Source organism: Lutra lutra, chromosome 4 (assembly GCF_902655055.1).
Source record: "Lutra lutra chromosome 4, mLutLut1.2, whole genome shotgun sequence".
NCBI classification, from domain to species: Eukaryota; Metazoa; Chordata; class Mammalia; order Carnivora; family Mustelidae; genus Lutra; species Lutra lutra.
The window spans coordinates 167,803,322-167,829,960 of record NC_062281.1 but is presented as its reverse complement, the minus strand read 5'-3'; the positions used below and the strand labels follow the sequence as shown (position 1 = coordinate 167,829,960).

General features: G+C 41.3%; 1 protein-coding gene and 1 long non-coding RNA gene across 2 annotated transcripts; one reads left to right on the top strand and one right to left on the bottom strand.

Moving 5' to 3' along the window:
• Positions 1-421: 421 nt before the first annotated feature.
• Positions 422-16,392, bottom strand: RRAGC (Ras related GTP binding C). The gene is made up of 7 exons (XM_047723807.1): positions 16,058-16,392; positions 14,115-14,318; positions 12,946-13,145; positions 10,282-10,396; positions 9,070-9,212; positions 6,379-6,527; positions 422-1,963 (listed from the first exon to the last, which is right to left on the bottom strand). Exons 1-7 carry the CDS (start codon positions 16,292-16,294, stop codon positions 1,812-1,814), a joined length of 1,200 nt encoding a protein of 399 aa, XP_047579763.1. The 5' UTR covers positions 16,295-16,392; the 3' UTR covers positions 422-1,811.
• Positions 16,393-16,506: 114 nt separating this feature from the next.
• LOC125096819 (uncharacterized) lies at positions 16,507-24,811 on the top strand. The gene is made up of 2 exons (XR_007126407.1): positions 16,507-16,867; positions 18,580-24,811. It is a non-coding gene; the product is annotated as an uncharacterized LOC125096819 (long non-coding RNA).
• Positions 24,812-26,639: the final 1,828 nt, after the last annotated feature.

Sequence of the window (26,639 nt, the reverse complement as noted above, 5' to 3'; positions counted from 1 at the left end):
TTAAGGGTCAATAATCAGTATCCCAGGAACTGGAAGAACAAACAAGCTGGCACTGGTAGAAATTTTAACATGGTGTCCTACTTAATTCATCTCCTTACCCCTTCCTGGCTTGGCTATAACGCATCAATTACGCCAGGCCCCGCATATTCCTCACCACGAGACAGATCTGTTGGTATGAAACACCACAACCAAAAAACCATTTTCACCTAGGCCTGGACCACCTACCCTAAGCAGAAATGGGCCAGGAAAGATGTCTGGACACGGGGCATGAAATTCCTGCATCGGGACAGAGCTTGAAGTCCTAACACATATAACATGTTACCATATGAAGCAGCAAAAGAAATGGATAGAATGATAAAGTGAAACAACCCAATGTCCCAACACCCCACCCTCCTCATATTGGAGGCAAATAAAAAACTGATTTTGGAGTAAATACATTTATTGATACCCATTTTATATAGTTCAGTGAAATAATCTATAAATATAAAAGCATTTTCTTTTGGATATCACCATGGTCCATGTAAATACTCAACAGTCAGAATCATCTGCAGGAAGCACTCCAAGTCACACTGTTAGGTTTACAGACCTGAATATACATATTTCATTAAACAGTGGCACTTATGTACTCAAGAGGTCCAGTGGCTTTGGAACATAGGACTACTGGGCATGTCGAGTAAAAATAATGGGTCACTTTAAATCAATGAACAGGGTATCAACCATCAACAAAAAGAAACAATTATGAATTAATATCCTAGGTGAAGAAAGTACCACAGTTGACACTCGGTGTCAGAATACTGGAGACAAAGTCTGTTTAATGTCACATGCTGTGGCACCATGTGCTCTCTCCAACTCCCAGTGGACAGCCCACCAGTGCCTTAGGGTCATTCATGGCCAACGAAACAGCAATTCGTAAAGAATCTAGATAGCTTAGAATAAAAGGTACATAGTGGCTGGTACCACGTCTAAAGAAAAGTGAGCTAAATATTTCAATGACATAATGAGTTTCTCCCCTAAGAGGAGAAGATTGTAGGGAAAACAAATTTTTTAAATTCCCTTCGTTACACTGATCATGATCACTTATCTAATGGAGGAGAAAGAACCCAGATATCTGGTACCCAAAACAAGGTACAAACTTTTTCTTCTGTTTTAAAAAGTTTCTTCAACACTTCCAGAGAATTAACGCAGCAGCCACTGATGAGCCTCGCTCTCGACCTGATGCAGCATAAAACTTTCTCGTTTCTTCAGTAACAAATACAGGAATGTCCTTTGCTGCGGTCAGACCATGTGTCTTCTGAGTTAGCAAGCAAATGCATTTAAAACGTCTTAGGGTGTGCAATGTCCAAAATTGAAATCTGAGAGGCAGTGTTAGAACTTAAGCAAGGCAGGATTTTGAGAGACTACTCAAATGAAAACCTAAGTGAAGCATATAAAAATTCAGTTCTTTCTATTATTTCCAACTGGTAATTGACAGCAACATTCTCTGGTAAGGATGGGTAAGTGGTGTTATCTCCAGGTCCAAAATATCCCAACTACTTAAAATAGGACCCCAAAGAGGAGAAAGACACACTGAGTTCTGTGGTCTCTAGAATTCTTTTTTTTTTGCCATTTTTAAAAAAAAAAGAAATAGTAGCTTCAGTTGCACACCACTGGTTGAAGGGGTTTTCATCCAAATGAGAAACTCTCCCCCTTGTCTCTAGTGGGACAGGCACCAGGATTCCCACAAGTGGCAGCTCCCCTGTCCTGTAGCACACGGCATCTGACCCTGCAGTGAAGAGTAAGCTGGCACAGAGCCCCAACAGCTGGAATTCAGGCTAGATGGCATTTCGCGGCGTGCCATTGTGTGTCAGCGCTTTCAGGCTGGGGGTGCTGGTCTGGTGACCACAGCTCCTGTGAGAAGTCACACCCACCTCAAAAACCTCATGAATAGCTTTCCGGAAACAGTGGAAGTTGTAGTCTATTAAACCTGCAAGAGAGAAAAAGAAGATCAGACCCCTTGAATGTCAACTGTGAAATTATCTACTAGGAAATATTTGGTGACAGAAGAAAATTGGTTGTGTATTAAAAAACACACATCCAACTGAGGAATTTTCTCTGCTAGAAACATGATAAAGCATATATCCCAACTGTTAACACTGGTTACCACTGGGGCCTGGGAATGAGCTGAGTAAATAAATAAATCTATCAGGAAGGTAAATTTGCCAAGAAAATCTACAATAAAATCTGAAGGGAAAGTAAAATACTTTTCAAATTACCAAGCTTTTTCCTTTCATAAGTCTTTCGGGCAGCCCATGAAGAACTGAAGGGAACAGCAGGAGCAGGAGATTGGCACCCTGCCCAGGGGCGTCGTGGGGTCTGGAGGTAGCAGAGAGGCCCACCAGCGAGAGCCTCAGGCAGCCTACACCTGCTCTCTCCAGGCAATGCAGCTCCTTCGATGTTTCATGAACTGGCTTCCAAATAAGATTTTGGTCAAACAGTTCTGTTTTGGGATAGAAATAGCCAGTTGCCTACCGAAAATCTACTTTTCCCCCTTCTTCCGTAGTAATGGAAACCCAATTTCTTTTTTTTTTTTAATATTTTATTTATTTACTGGACAGAGAGAGAGAGAGACCACAAGTAGGCAGAGAGGCAGGCAGAGAGAGAGAGAGGAGGGGAAACAGGCTCCCTGCTGAGCAGAGAGCCAGATTCGGGGCTTGATCCCAGGACTGTGAGATCATGACCTGAGCCAAAGGCAGAGACTTAACCCACTGAGCCACCCAGGTGCCCCGGAAACCCAATTTCTGATGAGCACAATGATACTCAGCTAAAACATTGTACTTCCCAGCCTTCCTTGTAACTATGTACAGCTATAGGACCAATTCTGGCCACTGGGATAGGTGGAAGCACGTGGGACCTCTGCGAAATTTCCTTAAAAGCAAAAGGATGTATTCTTTCCCCAGCCTTGCTCCTCCTTACTGTCTGGAACACGCAGCCATTCTGGACCACGAGGTCTGCCTTAAGAACAGACGCCAGTTAGAAGAATGGCAGATCAGAAAGAGAAGCATAAATGCCCTTGAGAGTACTGGAACATGAAGACAACCACGCAAAAAAAAACCAGATCAAAACAATATGGTGTCAAAATGACTAAAGATGTCACAGAAGTCTGTAGGAAGGAGAGCCCAGTGCAGGGCAAAGGCAGCCTTTGGGGATACAGGCAAGGTTTAATTAGGCCGGAAAGAGAACAATATCACAAAAAAACAGCAGGGAGCTGGCAGTGAGAACACAGCACAGGTAAAGACAGGAAAGAAACTGGAGTGATTGGAGATAGGGGCAGAGAATTCTCGCTGGGAAGTACTGGGAATCGAGTCTGACTAAGGAGATTAGAGTCAAATCCCAGAGGTCCTTCAGACTCAGGAAGAAAAAAAAGCTATAAAAGTTTTGGTAAGGGGGCACCTGGGTGGCTCAGTGGGTTATGCATCTGCTTTAGGCTCAGGTCATGATCCCAGGGTTCTAGGATCAAGCCTCATGTTGGGCTCTCTGCTCAGCAGGCAGCCTGCTTCTCCTTCTCCCTCCCTGCTCCCCCTGCTTGTGCTCTCTGTCTCTGTCAAATAAATAAGTAAATAAAATCTTTAAAAAAAAAAAAAAAAGTTTTGGTAAGTTCAACTACATTAAAAATGACTTCTGTGAAAATGGTAAAATAAAACTGACCACCAGGGAAACCCAAACACTAGCCAGAGATCTGATGTTATTACGAAATCACTGTTCATTTTTTTGTTTATTATTGGCATCGTTATGTTTTAAGAAAGAATGCTATCTTGTAGAGACACCTGCTGAAATCTGTAGAGACAAAATTATTTGATCACATCAGAGATTTGTTTTAGAATAACCCAGCAGAGAAAGAGGTACAGAAAGAAGAAAGATTGGCTATGATTTTTATAATTATCCAATCTGGGAAATAAAAGGGGTTCATTCTGTTATCTTCTCTACTTTTTATGTTTGACAGTAAAAAATAATAACTTTGCTGGTAGGATAAACAGAACACGAGACTGACCATATGCTGGGAACTGCTGACGTAGGACGATGGCTATATGGGCACTCACTGTGTTGCTCTACCTTTGTATATATTCAAAAACTTCTGTAACCAAAAACGGTTTTGTTTTTAACTTTTTTTATTTTTAGATTTTTATTTATTTACCTTTAAGAGAGTGAGAGAGAGAGCACAGAGGGAGCAGGAGAAGCAGACTCCCTGCTGAGCAGAGAGCCCGACAAGGGGCTCCATCCCAGGACCCCGAGATCATGACCCAAGCCAAAGGCAGATGCTTAATGGACTGAGCCACCCCGGTGCCCGTTTTTAACTTTTAAGACTAGAATGGAGAAAAATAACTAAAAAGCACAAAAAGAATAAAGTATATGAACAGGTAAATTACCAAAGAACAATCTTGAACTGGCATAAAAGATACCTGCCACAAGGAAAACACCTGCTCTAACTAGTGATTAAAGAAGTAAAAATTAGAACCAAATGAGATCCATTTTACACCTACCAGACCAACAAGCATTATCAAGGACATGAAGTGACAAGAACTCCTACACAGTGCTACTGGGGCCGAAAATGGGAAAGCCAGATTGGAGAGCAATGTTTAATAAGGCTGAAGATGTAAGAACACATCTCTATAAATTCCACTACTAAACATATTCTAAGAGAAACTCTCCACATGTGCAAAGGCAAACATGTTCTTTTGCTCCATCTGAGTATTTGCTGCAAAGCTCTCTGTGATTTTAAAAATAACCTAAATGTCCAGCAGAAAGAAAGTAAATTGTGGTATATTCGATCCACATAATATGGTGTAGAATGAAAATGAATGAACTAAAGCTACGTGTTAACAACACAAATAAATCTCAAAAAAGACCTTAAGTGAGAAGAGCTAGTTGCAGAAGACTGCTTACATTTTTAGCGTTTACACAGAGCTACACAATACAAAACTCTATATTGGTTAAGGAAGATATGAAGTAAAATACATCATACATGGGAAAATTAGATACTACATTCAACATAGCACCAAAAAAGACTTCCAATGCGACACATACATGAATGACAACCATGTCTCTGCCATGTTTTGGTTCTGAAGCTCAAAGGTGAATATGCACATTCTTGTTTATCCAAAAATTTTGTGTATTGGATATAGTTCATTAATATTAACATTAGTGAAATATTAATTCGTACAACATTAAATTTTAAAAAGCAGACCACAGAGCAGGCACTTGTAGCACTGAACAACAGAGAGCTGTGAGAGATCCCTGAGTATTTAAATAATATGATGAAAGCAACTTTCTGAAAGCTAATAAAAGACAATACATATAGGAGTCCCTCAAAACATGTGCTGAGAGCGTCACCTCAAGCAGGACACTAGTGGCCAACCATGGGCCTGCAGGGATGAGGGCCTGGACTGACAGCGGGAATGGAAAGGAAACCCAAGAAACAAGATTTGGTGAAGAGTCAACATAAACAATATAGGAAAAGAGTGGGAAAGGGGGAACACAGAATGCCCTCTGGGAAATGACCTGCAACGGCCCCTTCACAATGCCACCACACAATCACCTGACTACAAGGTATCTGAGCTTGGATGCCAGGCAATGTTGTAACAGGTAACACCACCAGGGTAGCCAAGAGGGTCAGGAAACAGAGGGGGAACAGTCGTCAGTTCTGACACCACGTACATGAGGATAATCAAATATTTAAGAGAAAATGTCTTACTAACAGCTCCAAACATGGGACTGGAATATGGGCCCAAGTCAGAACTGGGGAGGTCAATTTTTCAATCAACCACATAGAGAAAATTAAGTGACCATGGCTTGGAAGAGCTGAGCAGGAGAGTAAGTGAAGAAGCAAGCACAAAGACGTGGCTCTGAAAAACACTCGGAACTGAGAAAAACGAAAGAAACGAAAGAGATCAGAGAAACAAATACATAAAATAACTTGGAGAGCTCAGCTTTAGGGAAGCAAAGGGAGAAGGAAATGTCAAGCAAAGAGAGACTGGCCGGGTCACATGCTGGAGAAGGCTGAAGAGGCTACAGAATGAGGAAAGGCCGCTGCATGTAGCAAGAACGTGAGCTGGCAACATGCACAAGAATCGTCTCTGTAAGCAGGTGTGGGTAGAAGCCCAACCGCAGGTGTTGAGACATGTATTAAAATGACCCAAAATAAGAAAGGTTGGAATTAAATACCTACTAACATAAAAGATCAAAAGAAGGACAAAGTCTGGACTGTATATGGAGAGGAAGGGACAAAAGCAGTTTGAGCTGATAAGCATTTAACACTGCAATATTAGTTTCTCTGATTTTCAAGAACCTAATACATTTTTACAAAGAATTTAATATAAAAACAGCCTTTTAAAATGCCATTACCTTTTCGTTCAAAACTTTCTTCCCTAAGAATGCAGACCAGTGCCAAAAATTTAGTCACTTCCTTTAAATAAAGGACAGTCGTATTATTCAGCTTGATAATTGCCATAGATTCTTTGTCGTAAGCACTTCCACTTCCATCTTCCTTTAACCTGTTTTAAAAGAAAGTTTTCATTACAGGTTTCCCAATGAGGTATTCTGTCACATTTAATTTGCACAATAACAAGTCTTTCCACTCAGTTTCCAAAGTGTCTTTAAGAAAAAATACTGGGGGCGCCTGGGTGGCTCAGTGGGTTAAAACCTCTGCCTTCAGCTCAGGTCATGATCTCAGGGTCCTGAGATCGAGCCCCACTTTGGGCTCTCAGCTCAGCAGGGAGCCTGCTTCCCCCTGCCCTCTCTGCCTACTTGTGATCTCTGTCAAATAAATAAATAAATAAATCTTTAAAGGGGGGGAAAAACAAACAGAAAAAATACTGGCTTAAATATATGGCAACAGAAATTCTCATTTAAGAAATAAGGTTCTCATGGGGCACCTGGGTGGCTCAGTGGGTTAAGCCTCTGCCTTCGGCTCAAGTCATGATCTCAGGGTCCTGGAATCGAGCCCCGCATTGGGCTCTCTGCTCAGCAGGGAATCTGCTTCCCCCCTCTCTCTGCCTCTCTGCCTACTTGTGGTCTCTGTCTGCCAAATAAATAAATAAAATCTTAAAAAAAAAAAAAAAAAGAAAGAAAGAAAGAAGGTTCCCAGGGGTGCCTGGAACTCAGTTGATTAGGAGTGTGACGCTTGATCTAAGCTCAGGGCTTGATCTCAGAGTCATGATTTCAAGCCCAACATTGGGCTCTACAGTGGAGCCTACTTTAAAAAAAAAAAAATGAAAGAGGGGCGCCTGGGTGGCTCAGTGGGTTAAAGCCTCTGCCTTCGGCTCAGGTCATGATCCCGGGGTCCTGGGATCGAGCCCCGCATCGGGCTCTCTGCTCAGCAGGGAGCCTGCTTCCTCCTCTCTCTCTGCCTGCTTCTCTGCCTACTTGTGATCTCTGTGTGTCAAATAAATAAATAAAATCTTTAAAAAAAAAAAAAAAAAAAAAGAAAGAAAGAAAGAAATAAGGTTCCCAGACGAGGATGCAGTATTCCATACATGCACGTCTTCATCTTGTTTACCCAGGATACAGGAAACACAGGTTTCAAACCTTCCCTCACCTTAATCTGTACTGACAGAGTATACAAATAAAAAAGGACCTAACATAAGAAAACTGCCATTAGTGAAAAAGGAGTTAAGTATAAAAACTAAAATTAATACAGTCTATCAAAGATATTGTGGAATCCCGATGCTTACAAAGTGAGCCTTCAGGGTCTGAAAGCTATTGTTTTTACTAGAATTGTCAGAATTATAGGTAGTTCTCCTTCAAAAGATGTAAATCAAGAGCCGAGTAAGAAGCAAATATAATAAAATACACCACACTGCATGCACGGATTGTGTTACGAATGAGATAATGGATATTTTTTCTTCTCTTTTATAATGTAGCATATAACACAAAATGTATTTTACAATGTACCTTACACTGAAAAAAATTTTGCAGCTAATTTTGATTTTTAAATTATAAAAAAGCAGTTATGAAATTTTTATTCCTTTTAAAGAAAAAACAAGTGTTCTATTCATCCATTTTTAAAATGAGGAATGGGAACATGAAGCTGTACTGAGTAATATAACAAAAAAAATATATCACATTTCATTATGGAAAAAGAGCAAAGGAGAGCATGTAACCACAAAAGTGAGAAACAAATAGAAGACAGAAATAGACAGGTAAAGAACATGTGAGAGAAATGCATTCTCCTATTGAGTCAGCTGGAGAAAGACACCAACAAATTAGGCTGAGAGACCAAGGTGAAGGGCAAGAACAGAGATGAAAGAAGAGTTCAGACCAGGTGGAAAAGGGAACAGATAAAGGACACAGAAAGCAAAGGTTATGTTAGAGCATCAGAAAGTGCCTTGGGAGTGCTGATGTTAACATACTGGGGGGATTAGGGCTATTAGAAGCAACAGAAGTTGTTGGCTTTTGAAATACCAGTAATTCTCCAAAGTTTTCATTCGTCCTCTGGACTATTCCACAAAATCACACCTTTGCTGGCATTTATAAATCTCTGTATGAAGCTTGGTGAATTTACATAAAGAAAGAGTTTACATTTTAGAAATTTATTTTGGAAACTCACATATGGGTCAAATTTTTCTATGTTTAAGTCCTTCTGACACCCAAAATTCTGATTTCCTTGTCTCTTGGCTCTCTGAAAGATTAGGATCCCTCATTTTCATAAAGCCTGAAGTTAAATTAGGAACCAGTACTTGCTGTTATTCAAAATACATTAATCTACCTTTTTGATCTAGCAGAGTCCCTAAGGGAAAAGATATAGTGCAAGCCCCCCAAATAATGGTAGGAGAAACTTTCAGTGATAATTAAATCTGGCACTAGCACAGTTTTTCAACTGCTCTTACTCATCCTCTGAAGCAGTATAACCTAGCAGTCCATCTACAGGGAATCAAGCTCCAAGTGGAAGCACTATGGTCAGAACAATTCCACTCTATACAGTACCTGCTAGAGGCCTCAAAAATTAATCCCTCTGACAAACTGAACTGATAGTCTTCAATATGTCTGAGATCTTGCAAATACATACACACACACACACACACACACACAACTCACCCATATATACAAGACACATCAATTACGACATCAATCATGTCACAACAAAGTTCATAAGATTGCATATCCACAGGAGAACTGTCTGTTGCAATGTAGATTTTGCTGACAACGTCGAAGAGGAAAGCTTTTTCAATACCTGAATTCTAGGAAAAACAAAATTGGAGAAGTATTCAGTTTCAAGAATCAATCAAAATTTGTAATTTAACTAAGATCCTGAAATTATGGATTAATACACAAAGACAAATTATGGATTAATACACAAAGACAATTTAATTGTACAACTCAGTACCAAAGAATCAAACACTATGTGGTTGAGAGACACTTCTGTTATCCAAAGAATAAAAGTGGAATCATGTCTCTGCTCTGATTTACTGACTGACTTAATTGCATTAAATTAGATTTTTCTTCCTCCTCAAATTAAATGAATTACTTGCTAAGATACCATCAGAAAAGTTAACAAAAAAAAAATCCTCCAAAAATCAAGCCATGCTACATTTTCAATAATCCTTTTTTGTCACAATAATCAACCTCTGATTTAAATGACCTTGCCACCAGAAAGGCATTCTGTGGCAATTAGCAAAACATAAAAGAATTAGTTTGATGTCAACATCTAGCATAACCCAAAAGCCCAAAAGAACTGGGGACCCCTACACCCTGAGCTCTTAAAAGTAATGTCTAGAAAATATAATAGATAATAGTTGAATGTTGCATTTATTGAAGGAATATCCTCTTTTATTAAGCTGAATCCTCAAAATAAGAAAAGTGAAATATGATACTAAGATTATAGTTAGCAAGGAAAGGAAAGGATCAATTTTTCAATGTGACCTCCTATAAAGCAGAGATTAAGCAGGAGTCAAATTCCCAAAACCCAGACTTTTCCAGTTACTAGCTCCATTCAGGAAACAGATGTCATGAAGATTTTTTCTTTTTATCATGGAGGTTTTTATTAATTATAGTATGAAGAAATTTTTCACTTCCTTTTAAGATCAAAAGGGTGAGCACTAAGGAAAGAACTCAGAAAATAACTCATTTTTAATAAGTGTTCAATAAGCCCATTTTTAAAGTGTTCTTATGATTTGTTTTACATGTTAAGTGTGTCATTAGCCTTTCAGCCTGATTCAGACTAAGGCAAGACATTTTTTTGGAGAATTTGATAACACAAATATATTCAAGAAAATGGAATCAGAAACTACAATGAATTAGCTCACTTACTGATATAAAAATATTTAATAGGTTTTCCAAGGTCGGCAGTTGTGGGATGAGTTTCTGTACCACCTTACTAAAGGCTTCAAATATTGAATGGTCATAGATACTAGTCAAATAAAAGCTGAAAAACACAACACAATTTGATTAATTTGAAACATATCTTAAGTTCAGTGACAATTATAAAATATAAAATTTTATGTTGCTTAACATTTGATTTCATTAAGTTCAAATAAAGCCTTTTTACCTCGCCTGTCATCCCCACTGTTCAAGAAGACAAATGCAGCTTCCCCACCTGGCTTGTAACCATCCATCTCTTTACAGCATTTACAAAACAGGGCAATTTCCTAGTACCCAGGAAAGCATTTTCAGATGCAGGAACCTGAATATTCACCTAAGTCTTTGCAACCTGATCCAAACAACCTGGTTTCTTAAGCCCATAACTGACAAAGACCAAGATAAAAACCAAGAGGGAGCATAAAGAGGGGTGACACTTATTCAGTAAAAATGTAATTCAGGTTTCTACAAAAATGCCATCTTTTCAGAAAGCTCTTTCTTGACCCTCCTACCTAAAACAGCAGCCCTTTTCCCTAATTTCTCCTCATAGCACTGATAAGTACCTAAAATTACACTATATGCTTATTTGTAAGTGCTTTTGGAGCTGTCTCATTCATCAGAATGTAAACTCCATGAGGACAGAGACTTCGGCGGTCTTGCTCATAGCTACAACCCCACTGACCTGAACAGTGCTCATAAATATTTGTTCAATAAACAAATGAACACAGCTGATGCTCAGAATTTATGTAAATGACATAATTAGAAGAATAGGAGCTGGGGCCCTATTAAGCATAGGAATGGAACAGGAATCTGCCTAAAAGGACATATAGTGGAGAAGTAACAGCCATAGATTTAACAAAACACCTATGAAAAAGAGAGACCTTTCACATTTTAATACAATTTTACCTGCTATTTTTAGCTCAGGGAGTATACTCCTCATCATGTAGTTGTTCTACTTATTTATTTGTAAGTACGTATTACAAAGTCAGAAACACAGAACTGTAGCTATGACACTTGGCAGGCAATTTAAAAACACTTTCAGGAAACAGACCTAGGAACCTAACCTTATACAAGATGCGGCTCGACTCTAGATGTATGAGCAACGAAACAAGTGAGGCCAAGATGACCCCCCTCCTAAAGGCACCAGGGACAAGCACTAGGGACAACGGAATACTTTATTGTTTCCTTTAGGCAAAAAGGTTAGCAATGTGGGAAGGTCCTTCAGAGACTCGGAGGCTTGGAAGTAGATGGGGACATGGAGAACCCTACAAGACACAGGGCGTTTTAGTAAACTGGATTTCTGGAAACCAGAAATCGAACAAAGCCTAATCCACAGGCATGCTAGTAATTAATAAAAGCTCGATGCAAAGATTCTTCAGAGGTTAACAAGGCCTAGGGTCCTATAAGAAACTAGAGAAAGGGATGGCGTGTACCTCTGCGGTGGAATGCCCCAAAAACGGACAAGGAAGGGGATTAGGAGAATTCCCATGTGCCTTAGGGAACACAGGACAATCACAGCCTAAAATCCATTGTTAAGTGTAGATTCCCAAAAAGTGAGACTGAGGAATTTCACAGGGAGGCACTTTCATTTTCTCTTACAAATATTGCTAAATTTTTTTAAAGCATGAATTACTGATAAATATTTTAAAATTTCAATCCAAACTACAGATCAATGACACCTTTTCTACATGACTTCCTAGAATAACTGAAAGACCCTGGCACCTGAGGCCCTAGGGAATATTAGGGGTAGGGATGAGGGATGGCTTGAGCCTTTAAGGAAGTCACTGTAACAGACCAGGGATAAGGAAATAGCTACATGTGTGTCTCTCCCCTGCTTCCCCTTTAAGCTGTTTATATCAAGAGAACATTTTCTTGGGTACTTTTTATTACTCATATCTACTTATACCACCAAAAAAATATAAAATATAGAAAATATTCCTCACACACTTCCAGAACACAAGCACATAAATCATCAATCCTATCTAGTACTTGTTCTTTAAAGATACTTTCTTCATGGTATTTAGTTATGAATCAGCAGTTCTTTAAACCTAATAGGAACCCTAAACAGATTTATAGAACAAACTCACCTAACCCAAACTTCAGAGATTCATAAAAGCATAAACTGTTTTTAAAAACATACACAAGGTACATCAAAGTCCAGACTCGAACATGTGCCTCTTTAAAATGCTCTTCCTACTGAAAAAAAATACTGTGAAGACTCCAGCTACAGAGTTCTACAACAACTGTGACAGAGTCCTTGAACTGAAGCAAAATGAAAATAAATAAATAAATGATGAAATCAAGAGAGGGGAGTCCCAAAATAGATTTATGCCATGAGGAAAGAGGCTGATTCCAGTCTCCTGAGATGAATTTTTAAAAGCACCAATGAAAACACTTCACATGACTTCAATCTCCAGGAAAATGCAAAAAACTGGGAAAGTAACTTCTCAAATACCATCAGGCTCCCAAAACTGAATTCAACAAAGAAGAGATCAAGAATATTACAGATTTGGGAAGGGCATACCAGTAACAGAAAGCCACGTGTTTGTAATGACAGAGATGGGAATACATTTAAACATTTTTCAGGGCTCTCATATCAAACACACATGTTGTTACCTAAGGTGGAGTTTTTCTAGCCCAGCATCTGCAAGGTCATCATTGGCCCTTTGATGAATGTCCCTCTGTGTTTCTATTTTGTGATCATCAGACAGACCATCAACTTTGTGAATAAAAACCTCAAAATTCATGTCTGGGTTAACTTTGTAGGCTTTAGAAACAGTAATGTGAAGTCTTGTTAAAGCCTCCATGTAGTCATCCTGTAAGTCAGAACAAAATATTTTTTAAAAAGAAATCTGGTAAAAGTCAGTAACGAATTAAGAAAGCCTCAAACCACCTCTTTCCCCAACCACAGAAAATATACTATACTAATTATTCACAAATACTCCAAACATTCAAATACATTAACCTCATCTCTCTAAATCTTTAATCTCTCCAGATAAAAAAATTCATTTACCAAGTTAATGCTTATAATTTTTATATTGCTAATATAAGAAAAGGAAAAGGAAATGGACATTTCTTCCCAATAGAATTTTTTAAAAGTAATCCCAGCTCTGCCATTTATTAGATGTGTGACTTTAAGCAGGTTGCTTAAACTTGTGATCTCAGTTTACTCATCCATAAAATTGGAATTACCATACCTACCTCACAGTATTGTAAAGAATAAATTAAATTGGATCATGTATGTGAAAGCCTCCATTACAGAGGCTCTCAATCAGAAAGCACTCTTTACCAATGTTTAAGCTTCTTAAGGTCAAGGACATGTCCCATTCATCTCAGGGCTTGTCACAAGCTAGGCCCTCAATAAACGCTTGTTGAGTCAAACTCAATTTGGACAACCAAGAAAACTATTCACTTTAATATTTACTGACTCAGTCCTCCTATTCCTCATTAGATTATGGGCGCCGAGAGGATCTTTCCAGTGAGTGACATCACTATTGTAATAGTTAATGAAGTATGGCAATATCCACTGTTAACAAATAAAAGTGGAAAACTGCTCATTAACTAGAACTCAAAAGAGAATAAGCCACTATCTCCTAATCATCTCATACTCTGCACCGCACAACGGCATGCCCGCACACCTCTGCAGCTCCATCTCCCATACTGCTAGGAAACCTACTAGCAAAGAAATAAGCCGCAAGAAGCACATGATAAAGAAGATAAACACCTTTCCTTTGTGTCTACATCTTTTGACAGCAGAAAAAAGAAATAAACATTATTCCTACTACCTGTGCATCAATGACATATATCAATGCTCCTGTTCCCCTGAAGATCATCTCGTAGTCAAAAGTTGGGTCAAAAAAGTCCATTTGTCCAGGAAAATCCCATATCTGGAAATTCACAAAGGAGCTATTGGAAATGTCATCTTTATAAATCTTGTTGGTACTTTCCAAAAAGAGAGTCTCGTTGGGTGACATTTTATGAAACACCACCTGTTAAAAGAAAGAAGATAATTTTATGACTATTCAACTTTGTACTTAAAGTTCAAAATTCGACCCTGAATTAACATATAAAGGATTTGATCCTATAGCAAGAATTTTAAGAGATAAAAAGTGAATGGTGTATCATCAGTATTCACTATCCTTTTACTTCTGAGAAATGAGAAGGCACCAAATTACTTTCCATCAAACCTATTCTGGAGCTGAAACTTTTCTGCTATTTTCTCTGCACATAGTAAATCCTAGTAGAGCAATGTCTCTCATTGTCAATTCATTTTATTTTCTGTTAAACTGTATGAATTCTCCCAAAACCTGCTTTAATATTGTAAAAGCTTAGAGCTAAAGTTTAAGAATTTTTGTTCACTGAAAACTTACCGAAATGCCTCTATCAGGCTCTGAGAATTACAAAGGTAACTGCCTAGACTCTGCCTTCACTGAATTTGCAGTCTTGTGGAAGAAATAAAAGACAGTAATTATACCAAGTAGAAAATGATTGGGGGGTGGGGGAGTCAGGAGAGGAGTTGACAGGGAAATGACTGCTCCCATGAGAAAAGAAATGGTAAAAGTAACAGTAAAGAATCAGGATAATCACAATCCATACAACTCTAACATAAAGCTAATTTGTCTCTCACTGTTACTTTCTAGAAAAGGAAACTGGGTAGCTACTACCAAAGTTTAGTCAATGAGTAACAAGCGAGAAGAATTAAATTCAGTTTGCTAAAACCCTACCATGAATTTACTCAAAATTTGCTGTAGAGGTGAGAAAATAAAACCCAGCAATCCAGTAAATTCAGAAGTTAATAAAACACAGTAATCCAGTAACTTCATTAGAAGGCTACTTTTCAAAACCATCAGGTTTACAAAATATCACACAGATTTATTTTAGATAGACCTCTACAACGGAATGGAAAGGGCAACAGACCAGTTATCTGGCGTCTTATTACCAGCTCACTTGTGTGTGAGGAGGGTGGCTAATGGAGGATGCCAACCTTGCCTCGGTTTCCCCCTTACTAAAAAGGGTCTAGCCCTCCGTTCGTTCCTGACAGACGCGAAGTGAAAGCAAATGGCCTGACAAAGATCTGGAAATATTCTCGAGGTCTCAGAAAATTTTTGCATCTGCACACATAACAGGAGAGACTATAACCAGCAATTACACTCGCCCGGCCCCAAATACTAAAACTGGTGGAATAACAGCTCCCCAATCCCCAGCGATGTTAAATTCTCCTTCGTAGTAGGAAGCATTAAAACGGCCAGTGACTTAGTTACAGCTCTTCCTGACGCTGCTCCCTGGGGCTCACCTGGGAAGCCCCGCAAACTCAGGTCACCTGAAGTGAGAGGAATACACAAAATCGGGGCAGGGGAGGGAGTCGGACAAGTTCTCCAAGTTGGAACTGCAAAGTACGTCTCAGTTTCGGAAAGGACTCTGGGGCTGGGTCCCAGGGGGCGGAGGTCCCGGGTGGTGCCACCGGCACCTGCCTCCCTCCAGCCAGTCTCGCCTTCGGGGACCCACCTGGCCTCGGCTGACTTGGGCGTGGACTCCGAGTCGGGGTCCTCCCCCGGGCCGCGCCTCTGGCCTCGCTCCCCAGAGGACAGAAAAAGCGCGGTGGGACAGCCGGGCCGGCCAGCCCCGGCCGCCGCCCTCCTCTGGCCCCCCGCCTCAACGCGCCCGGCGGCCACCCAAGCCCCTAGGAAGGGGCGGGGGGCGCCGGGGGATCCGGCGCGGTCGCACTCACCTTCTGGATGGAGGACTTGCCGCTGCGCCGGAGCCCCATGAGCAGAATCCTCGGCTTGGAGCTGTCAGCGCCCCCAGGGCCACAGCCTCCGCCGGCCCCCGCCCCAACCCCGCCGCCCGCTGCTGCCGCCTCCTCTTCCTCCTCCTCCACGCCGTAGCCGAAGTCCTTCGGAAAGGAATCCGCCGCACCGTAACTGCCGGCCAGGGGCGTCTCCTCCGCCCCGTACTGCAGGGACATGGTGCTGGAGCCGCCGCCGCCCGCGCCCTGACAGGCCAGGCCAGGCCAAGCCAGGCCGCCGCCTCCCCAGTCCGCCGCCGCCACCGCCCCCGGCAGCCGCCACCGCCGCGGGGCCCGCCCCCTAGAGCCCGACTCTCATAGGCTCCGCGCCGAGACCCAGCCTCTCATTGGCCGCCCGAACTGCCACTCGGGAGCAGCAGGGTAGGTGGTGCCCGTCACGTGCCCGGAATCACCTGACTTGGAGCCTTGGAGGGGGGAGGAGGAGTCACGAGGAGGGTGGCCCGGCCGGCCGAGTCCTCTGCCCTCCGCCCTACCGAGCACCTCGGTCCTGCCCAGCCACGCGCCTTGCTCCTCGCCGCCTTTCTGCCTTCTTGGGAGCTTGGAGGCCAACGGGAGATGCTCCCTGGGCATTTGGGGGAAGAACTGATTGTGCTCCTACAATGGTACTCGCCCAACCAGTATTTACTGATGCCCGCGATGTCCTGGGGGGGACAAGGGACACAAAAACTGAAACGGACTCGGACCCTGCCTGCCCTCATGTTGCTTGGAGATTAATAGAGCTCGGATCTCTGCGTAAGTAGCTTCGGTACGAGATATGAAGTGTAAAGGTCAAAGGTACAGGTAAAAATGCTCGGGAGTTGGGAGGGTGAGAAAGTCTGTAAGGAAGTGGCGTCTGAGCAGGTCTAGATGGATGGATGTGGTTGGGATATGCAGGGATAGGGAGGAGGAGCCAGCCTGAGTGAAGGTAAAGCCTCAACCAAAGGCAGAGTCAGGGTGTGATACAGTTCGATCTAGCATGTAGCAGGAAAGTAAATGCAGCCAAGCTAGAACAGCTTATCCTCCCTCTTCAGCAAATCAGACGGTGGTTACTACTACCACTTCAAAATCAAAAGGACTCAGTTTCCCCTTTTCCACACCCAGTCTCTTTTGCATGTAACTTATCCTTCCCTGGCCCCATAGAACATTACATCTGCTGTGACCTTCAGCTTACAGACCAAAGGAATGAATAATGAAAGCAAACTAAAATGTTTTCACTAGATTGGTTTGAGAAAGCTAGAGGAATTTTCACTCTGGACAATCAGGCTTTAGAATTGGAAGTTTGACGAAACAAGAGCCTCGTATTAAAATGGAGGTGATGGCGGTGGCACTGATTTTCCAAAGACTTTAACTTCTAGATTATGAAAGGAAAGCATGTTCTTGCCAGGTCTGGGACTTAGTTACATCTGAATATATACGTTGAAGGTAGGACACATCCTCAGAGGTCATCTAGTCCAATCTCTCTCCTAAACAGAGTCCACTCTGTAGCACCCCAGCTGATAGATAATGCAGTGTACACTTCAGTGCTCCAAGGGAAGAGCGCTCACTATTTCAAAAGGCAAGCACATCCACTGAGGTAAATCTTTGTTTGGAAGTCTTCTATTTAGACTAAAAATCACACTCACTGGAGCTTAAAATGGAACAATACAGGAGTAGTCTTCCATCTTTTTCATGACAGCCCTTCAAATATTAGGTTGCAGTCTTCATTACCCACTAAGTCTTCTCTGTTCACGTTATACACACTCCGTTCCTTTGACCATCCCTTCTATGCTGATGTACAGTGGACTTTTCTGTGATGATGGAAATGTTCTACAACCATACTGTTCAGTATAGTAGCCACTGTGGATTGAGCATTTGAAATGTTGCTACTGTGACTGAGGAGCTGAATTTTTTAAATTGTAGTTCAGATGTGGCTAGTGGCTACCGTATACAAGCCACAACCTTGTATTTTTAAATGCATTCTCCCTGTTGATCATTCACTTTTTTACATGCATTTGAGCTTCCACCAAATGTCTAGCGCCTACAATTCAATACTAACCAATACAGCCTTAGGGATGACTGTTTGCACCTGGACAATATTTCTATTAATGCTTTCCAGATGGAATTTTTTTTTTTAATATCCAGAGTATATGTGGTTCATAATGATAATCACTGGAACTAGTATTTTGTCAGCAATCGTAGTGCCTAAACTTGTATCACTGCATTTTTTAACCTAAACATAAGACTTGACATTTCAGCTTTTTGGCTTAGGCCCAGAAGTTGGGGTACTCCAAGTTTATCATTTTCAAACTTGTTTCAATATAATTTACCAACCAGCCAACTTTGTGTCATTTATAGATTTGGCATTACACCATGTGACCCATACGTAGTCCTTTACAATTTACAAGGTACTTTTCATCTGTTATATTTAATTTGATCCTTACAACAGCCTTGTGAGGTAGGTAAGATATGAAATCTACATTTTATAGATAACGCAGCTGAATGAAGCGTAGCAGGATCTGAATGGATGACGTCCTTTTTCTACTCCATTGAGCATCTTCTTGTACATTCTCTTCATCCATATCCTTGATAGAAATGATGAAGAGGATCTCCAGAGGCCAGGCTGACTCTGAATTCTTAAATAGCACTGACTGATACAACAGTTTAAACAGGTCAGTTTCCTCTTAAAAATGTGGTTATCCAACCCACTGGTTGCCCTTCTGTCCAAAAGGATGGTACAGGAGACAGTAACCTGACTTATGTAAACACTAATACGAGTCCCATAGTAGAGAAGCAAATGAGGGTCAGCTGCCAGAAAAAAAATTCTGCTTGTCTGTATTCCACAAAGGGACTGTCATACCAACTGTTTAAAGAAGCCAGGTCTCCCTCTCTTTGAAAATCCCCATGGGGCCATGTTTTATTGTTCTCATGGTTCTTAGCACTTCCTATCCCACATTGTTAATTGCTGATGTACATGTCTTATAACTAACTTCAAGTCATTCATCTCTAACACCCAGCACTCAGCCTACTGCTGAGCATGTAGGAGGCACTCAAATTGGTAAAAGATAAACCGATTCAAGTGAATGTTCTTCCAACAGTATCTGGCCCCCCTCCAAAAACAAACTTGTGACTAGAAGAGACACAGACCATTGCCACATTCTTGCCAACATGACTGATTAAAATGCCCTTAGAATTAGCTCGGTCACAGTTTCCAGCAAGTGCTGAGGCTTTTGCTAGTTAAATCAGCTTTCATTGATTTGTTCGGTTTTCTACGTGTGTTTTGACCAAAGAGTAAAAACAGGTTCTCTAACAATAGGGTTAGAATACATGAAACAGAATGACTCTTAATAATGTCAAGTCAGTCAGTAAGGAATATAAGTCACCAATAAAATGAAAATATCTGACTGTAGGTCTTCCAAAAGAAAGGAAAAGGACTAACAAACAAGAATATAGTGCTTTACCATTTACAGATCTTTCACATACATTCCATTTGACCCTCACAACAACCCTGTGAGGTGGGCAGCACTGATAGTATTCTTCTCATTTAACAGATGAGGAAAGTGAATCTCAGAGCAGGTAACTGAAGTGCCCAACGTTCTACAGTTAGTAGATAATTTGTATTAATATCAGTCTTTGGCCTAAAAATTCAGCACCCAACCTCGCCTCATACTTGCTGTACCTACTTCACAGGGATAATGAAGATAAAATGAATTCAAGGCTAGAAAAATACTTTGAGGGAAAAAGCACTATATAATTATACCCGCAAACTATAATTTTCCACAATATATGGCTCATTCCCCTTCTCATCCCAGCTTGTGCAGGAACCCAGAATTTTATATTGCCTCAGTTCTGTGCTCAGCTGAGCAACTAAGTAAGGCGGGGAAACAGTGTGATCCTGTTTGAAGTTACATAAATTACAATCAGGGTAACTGCTAGTATAGCAAATTGAAAAACAACACAGGCCAATGTGCAGCTAAGACCCACTGAAGCACAGAGCAAAGCAAGGCAACATCATCAGATAGGGCATGATTGCATAGAAGGAAACGTGGTGTCAGAGTTCCAACTGGCACACACACAGTCATCTAAGGCAAAGTGGTGGCAAAGAAGAGTTATTTGTTCCACATTATATAAACACGAGCAGAAGATTCATGGGAACCCATGCAAAAGCATCTTCTGTCACACTGATCTCTCCAGCTGCCTTCAGAGGATATAAACAACAGTGTCATCTTCATTTTAACAAATGACTGTAGCTGTGCTCATATCCTGCACTGAACCAAGGAACAGCTCCATGCTGAACTTCCTTGGCTAAAATATAACCAGTACCATCATTGCTAGTCAGACTAATAAACAGAATGTCTTTTAAGGTAATGAATTAGATGGCTGTGTTTAGGTTTTTGTTTTTTTTTTCAGGATTCACTTTGGATGCTTTTAAGACCCAAAGAAAGTTATATTGAGTTTTTATTGGTGATTCTAAGTATATGTGTTTATAACAGTTAAAGTGTGATAGGTGAATTCAACATATTAAAAGAGTTCTAGAGCATCTGTTCAGAAAAGGTTATATACTATACAAACTATTCAAGTCATACAAAACCATTTTTTCAGTGTCTTTTCAACTGAGAAGGATCCTATTCAGCACGCTTCTCCTCCTGAGGTGGTTCATACTGAGCAAGCTATAGGGCAAAGACAGAGGAGTTTAGGTGAATTTTATTCTAAATTGGGTAAAAAAAACTTAATAGTAACAAAATGAGTAGTTAACTATTCAATTACTGAACCAGGAACTTTATATGAATATCCTATCCATTTTTAAACCATTTAAGATTGATACAATTTAAGATTTAATACAATCAAATGTAATGAAAACTCTTTTCATATAAACCTTTAAAATTACTGGGAAACCAATGCTGAATTTCAGTTCATGACTGCACTGCTCAAATACTTAATAATGCAATAATCTGTCTCTTTCTTCCCAAAGATGCTATGGCTTCTGGTAAAGGACTTAACTCTTTCTCTTTAACAAAAGTTTACTGAACTTTCTCTTAAAAAGCAGGAAAAAAGAATAATGTAACATATATTAATCTAGCTAGTCAGTGAAGAGGAGCTCATGTCTTTGACTTAAATGGTGCCAAAGAGTTAACTGATAATTTGTATTGTGGAATCTTGGATTATTTAAGAGGCTGTATTTTCTGTTATGCTGATTTAGGTTATTCCAATTAGTTGAGAGATTTGAGAAGATAATTAGACTTCACTGTGCTTTAGTTTCCTACCTATAAATCGTTCTGTGTACCTGTTTCGCTTATCTCGCAAGGTCGTTGAGCAGATAAATCACATTATAAGAAATTCCTAGAGTAATGTAAAATGCGTTATGTGATTCAGAATGTGGAAAAACCTCAAAGACTTAGAGTTGACTAATTTGAAGTTTATGAGAAGTCTCACAGGAGTTTCAACAGAGAAAAAACTTGAGCACAGACAAAATTAAGTGCAAACAAATTTATAGAGATAAACACATTACAGTGCCAGCACATACGACTGTGCAGGTTACACACTGCACAACTCTGAGAGGTGCCATTCGTAAAGCATTGACCTTACAATGACCTACTTAAATCAAGTGCTTAGGACTCCCAGAACTCTCCATTTACTCATAAGCAGCATTAACCAATGTTCTCATCCTTTTTTTTTAAAAAAGTAGGCGCCATGCTCTGCGTGGAGCCCAATGCAGAGCTTGAACTTAAGACCCTAACATCCCAAGACCTAGGCTGGGATCAGGAGTTGGCGGCTTAACCAGCTGAGCCACCCAGGCGCCCCCCTCATCTTTTTCTTGATGCAGGTTCCCAAGAAGCTCTTCTTGACCACACATTGCTTGTCCTATTTACAATTTGTGGTTTTCTAGATAGAGCATCAGTTCAGCCTTGCAGTTAATCAAGATTATTTATCCTCCTCCCTCCCCTACTATCCATTTTAGTGAGGTTTTGATCTTTTAATCATTAAGGGTGAAATTATTTTTAACATGAATTCTTTTAAAACATTTACCTTTGTTTTCAGTTTTTTATTTTCTTCTACAATAGCTTCATATTTCTCTTTCATTTCTGCCAGTTCTAGGCGAAGCAGCTCTATTTCTGGATTTTCTGGAGTAGCAGCTCCTAAGTGATGCTTTAAAAAACTAATACCAAAGTTAAGAATTTACTTGAGCTGAATGAAACTAATGAAATAGCTCAGAGCAGTATCAATATCTCTGATCATGGTCACCCCACCTTACCACCACCATTTACCCAGAGATCATCATCGCAAAACATAAAGGAAAGTAACTTTTTCCATCGTGAAAAATATTTTAAATATTTATCTATGTGAAAAAATAAGAGTTCCAAAAATAAGTCCTTTTTCTGACTTGAAAGATGAAAAGGATACTCCAAAGCACTATTAGGTTTCTCTGGTTCTTCATATAAGGCTACCAATACTGCAAATCAAAAAGCAGAAAAAAGCAACAATTAAAGTCTTAAATTTGAATGCCTGAAAATTATATAGCCCAGTAAATGTTAAATGCCTGTTATACGCCAAGCACATTGCTAGGACTGCCATACCATACCATAGGACTGGTAAACAAGGCAGCTAAGGTCCCTGCTCTCAACAACTTTACAGTCTAGTGCAAAAGCAAAGAACTAGACCAAAAAAAACAAAAAACAAAAAACAAAAATGCATCAAGTGGCAATACAAGATGATGGATCATGGGAGCACTTTGGAAGAACACCTAACTCAGCCTAACAAACCAGGGAAGGCTCCCTAACAAAGGGAAATAAGACCTGAGACTTGGCTATGAGGGTTTCAGATAAAATGGGAAGGTGAGGGGGTGGGTAGGGCAAGAGAACAACACATTGAGGAACCGAAAATTCAAGTATGGCTAGATGGAGCCGTGAACAATGTGGCAGGAAAGGAAGCTGGCAAGGTGGTCAGGACGCAGACCAGGGAGGATCCTGCAAGTTTGGTTGGACTTTGATCCTTAGAACAGGCATATAATTAAACAGTTTTAAGCAGGAGAGTGACAGGATCGCTCTTAACTACTGTGTGGAAGATCCTGAGTGGGACAAGAATGAAGGCAGGAAGAGCAGTTAAGAGGCAGGTGTGGCAATCCAGCTGAAAAAGATAGCAACCTGCACTAGAGTGGGGGGGGGGGGTGAAAATAAGTAGATAAATTTGAGAAAAATTTTGGAGAGAATCAACAGGGCTATGGTAATTACTGAAAGAAGCTTTGAATTCAGAATGTGCTTCAAGAATAGTTTCATATACAACATGCTAAATAACCACCAACCAAAGACTTTACCAGTTATCCGCATGCTCAAATCAACATTATTTTAGTTTGTATCCAAAAGCTCATGTCAGCACTACCTTGCTCATCTTCTACTGAACAAATTCCTCCTGGGATTTACTACTCAGATAAAAGTCTCTAGACCAGTGGTTAAATTTTTTGTGCATGGAACCCTTTGAAAAGTGACAAAAGCCCAAAAATGTAACTACACACAAATAATGTCCATCTCTAGACTCCAAGTTAAAAACTGTTGTAAAACAACTTACACGCTTCCTTTTTTAGTTTTAATAAATCACAAAATAGTATAGACAGTATGAGAAAATCAAATGGCAATGACTTTTTAACACCCTGCACTGAGTTCTGATAGTTATTCTTCTAAGTATACATACAACCCAATTTTTTGAGAAATTGGTAGGTTTACATCACCACCACCCTCTCTCTTCAATATGTTTTTCTTTAAATAACACACTCAAACCTGTTTCTTCTTCCATTAATTTCCACTGATCTCTGCCAACTAACGTTATAAGACATGAATACTCTTATCCTTTTCTACCTCTTCTTCCCCACCCCATTTCTTTCAGCTTCTAAATTTCTGTCTGTGGTACTATGAGGTTGATAATTACAGAACATAATGTAAATGTCAAGTTTCCTGTGCTTTTCTATAGATGAAATATACTTCCTTTTAATCAGATAAGAACTCAATAGCTGGTGTTTCCCTTTTTGCCTTAGCAGGAGGGATTTTTAGAGGTTGATGTACTCAAAATAACTCAAATGCTTTTTTTCCATATGACTTATCTTTATCTTTAGCCGTCCTTTAGTGTTAATGTTAGAAGCAGTTTCAGATCCTCTTGGAAATATGCTGTATTAAAATTAAATATGTGTAAAGTACCCGTGTTTGAAAATCAAATTTTAAATAGGTCACATCAGTAGAGACATTATGTTAAATTCTCTGATATTATTTAGGAGACTGGAAATCTACAGAGATTGAGAAGTTAGATACCAGTAGATGTGAGCAAGGGAAAAGAAGCCTTCAGGGGTTTCCAATCTCGCAAGGGAAGATCCATGAACGGCCATAAGGCGGTTACTTCCCACCAAGGTCATTTATCTGTCTTCTAACATTCTTTTACTTTGTCCAGCCACTCTGGCCTCCTTGCCTTCCTGGAATGCTTGACATCACATTTCATCCAGATCTCTGCTCAAATGTTACTTCTTGAGACCTTCCCCCATCACACCTTATAAATGGCACACCCATTGCTCTTTATCCCCTTTGCTGTGTTTTTATTCCCCACTGGCTGGCACTATGTATTATCTGTCTCCTCCAAATAGAATATAAGGTCATTTAGAGCAGGGGCTTCCCCCCACCCCACTGCTGTATCCCCAGTGCCTGGAACAGAGACCTGAATAAAATGATGAAAGTTAATTAACTTATGGAGTGTTGTTGTTTTGTTTTTTTTTTAAGGGGAGGGGTCAATGAAATTCCAGCCTTCTGTGACACTTCAGAAGACGACAGAGCACAGCACTTTCATAGAATATTCCTATCATGTTTGCTGAAATTTAATTGCAAAGAGATAAGGAAACTGGTACCTGAACCTAAGGTTGGTAGCAATTCAGAATTCTCAGCCCATACATGGGAATTAAAAGTCCTGCTTTCTGTTAAGACCCAGAGTTAATCTCCCAGAATTTTCTCCTAACCTTTGCTTCCAGCCAAAAAGCAGTTACCAAATTAATTCCCACACACTTCTCATGTGGAGCCAGTCATCATTCCTGACAGCTCTTCTGTTCTATACCCTTGAAAGTCCTAGCCAATGAGCTGAATGATACATAGCAGACATTCACATTATTGCTGAGCTAATGAAGTAAGCAGTACCCCAGCTATCTCTTGGAACTCTCCAGTTTGAAGCTCCTTATTCATCTTAGGTCTTGAATCCCCTTGGAGAAAGAGATACAGTGTAACAGCTTCCATCTTAAAAACTGTAAACAATATAACCATTTTCATGTGCCCTCAAGCTCTTTAAACTGTAATTCTACTTATGAAATCTGCACAGAGCAGGAATTGGTATAGCCTAGGAAATGGGGGTTGAAAAACCGCAGCCAAACTGACTGAATCGCCTACTTGGGGGATTGAGTTCACTCAGTTACTTTATAAGCAACTTTGAAATCAGGTAATTTTCCCACTGGCCCTTTGTTCGAGGGGAAAATGCTTCTTTACATAATTTTGACTCCGCAAAAACTGAAAGGAGAGAGGAATTGGGATCTCAAGGTCTTTAGCAAACGTGCTCGCTGCGACCGCTCGAGGCAAAGCAACGGAAGTCGGAGGGACTTTGCAACAGCTGCAAGAGTTTCACTCCCCGCCCGGAGAGCGGTAGTATGAGCGAGGCAACCCCAACTCCGGCGCCGTCCGACAGCCAGACGTGCGCCAATGCCTGCTGAACCCCGAGGCCCACCTAGCTGGACCCCAGACAGATCCCACCTGTTCCCCTTCCTTCCCCTACGCCTTGGCCCGTCGGGGGCTCAGCGCCAAGGAGCACGGCGTGGACACGAAGAACCCTCTCCTAGCCCATGCTCACCCTTGGTCAGCGTGTCCAGCACCCCCGACTTCTCCAAGTACCTCCGGAACTGCTCGCGCTTCGAGTCGGCGGCCTGAGGAGACACGGCGGGTCAGTGGCCAAAGCCCAGGGGCCGGAGCAGGAAGAAGGCGCTGGGAGTCCGGCAACCCCGCCTCCGCCTCGCTACCTCAGGCCCCCAAAACCTGCGCGCGCGCCCCCATTCCCACCCTCAGCCGACCAGCGGCTCGCTACCGCCCGCACGCCCCCAGCCACGCCGCGCCCCCCTCACTTTGTAATGGGCCATAGTGACAGCGGCAGCGGCGTAGCTGGCGCCCGAGACCGTGGCTGGCGGGCTCTGAGCCGCACTGCTCATGCGCGGAAGGGCGCGCGCGCCTGCGTACTTGCGAACCACGGTCCGAGATCGCAGGGGTGTGGCCTGTTTTCATGACGACCAGGACGCTGTGAGTGCCCCATAGTGGGCTAAGCTGAGGGAGGCTGCGTACGCCCGCCTCTCTGCTCCCGGAGCAGCACCTCTCCTTCCTCTTCCGGTCCTTGCCGCGATTCGGTTGCTTAGCGAGAGGCGAGGTTTTGGTAACTCCGGACTGGTGTCCAGGTGGGGCCAGAGATGGGCGTGGCGCCCGGGGGCGGGGCTTGCGGAGGCTGGTAGCACTGGGACTGGAGCCGGGTGGGATCTTCGGACACCGGT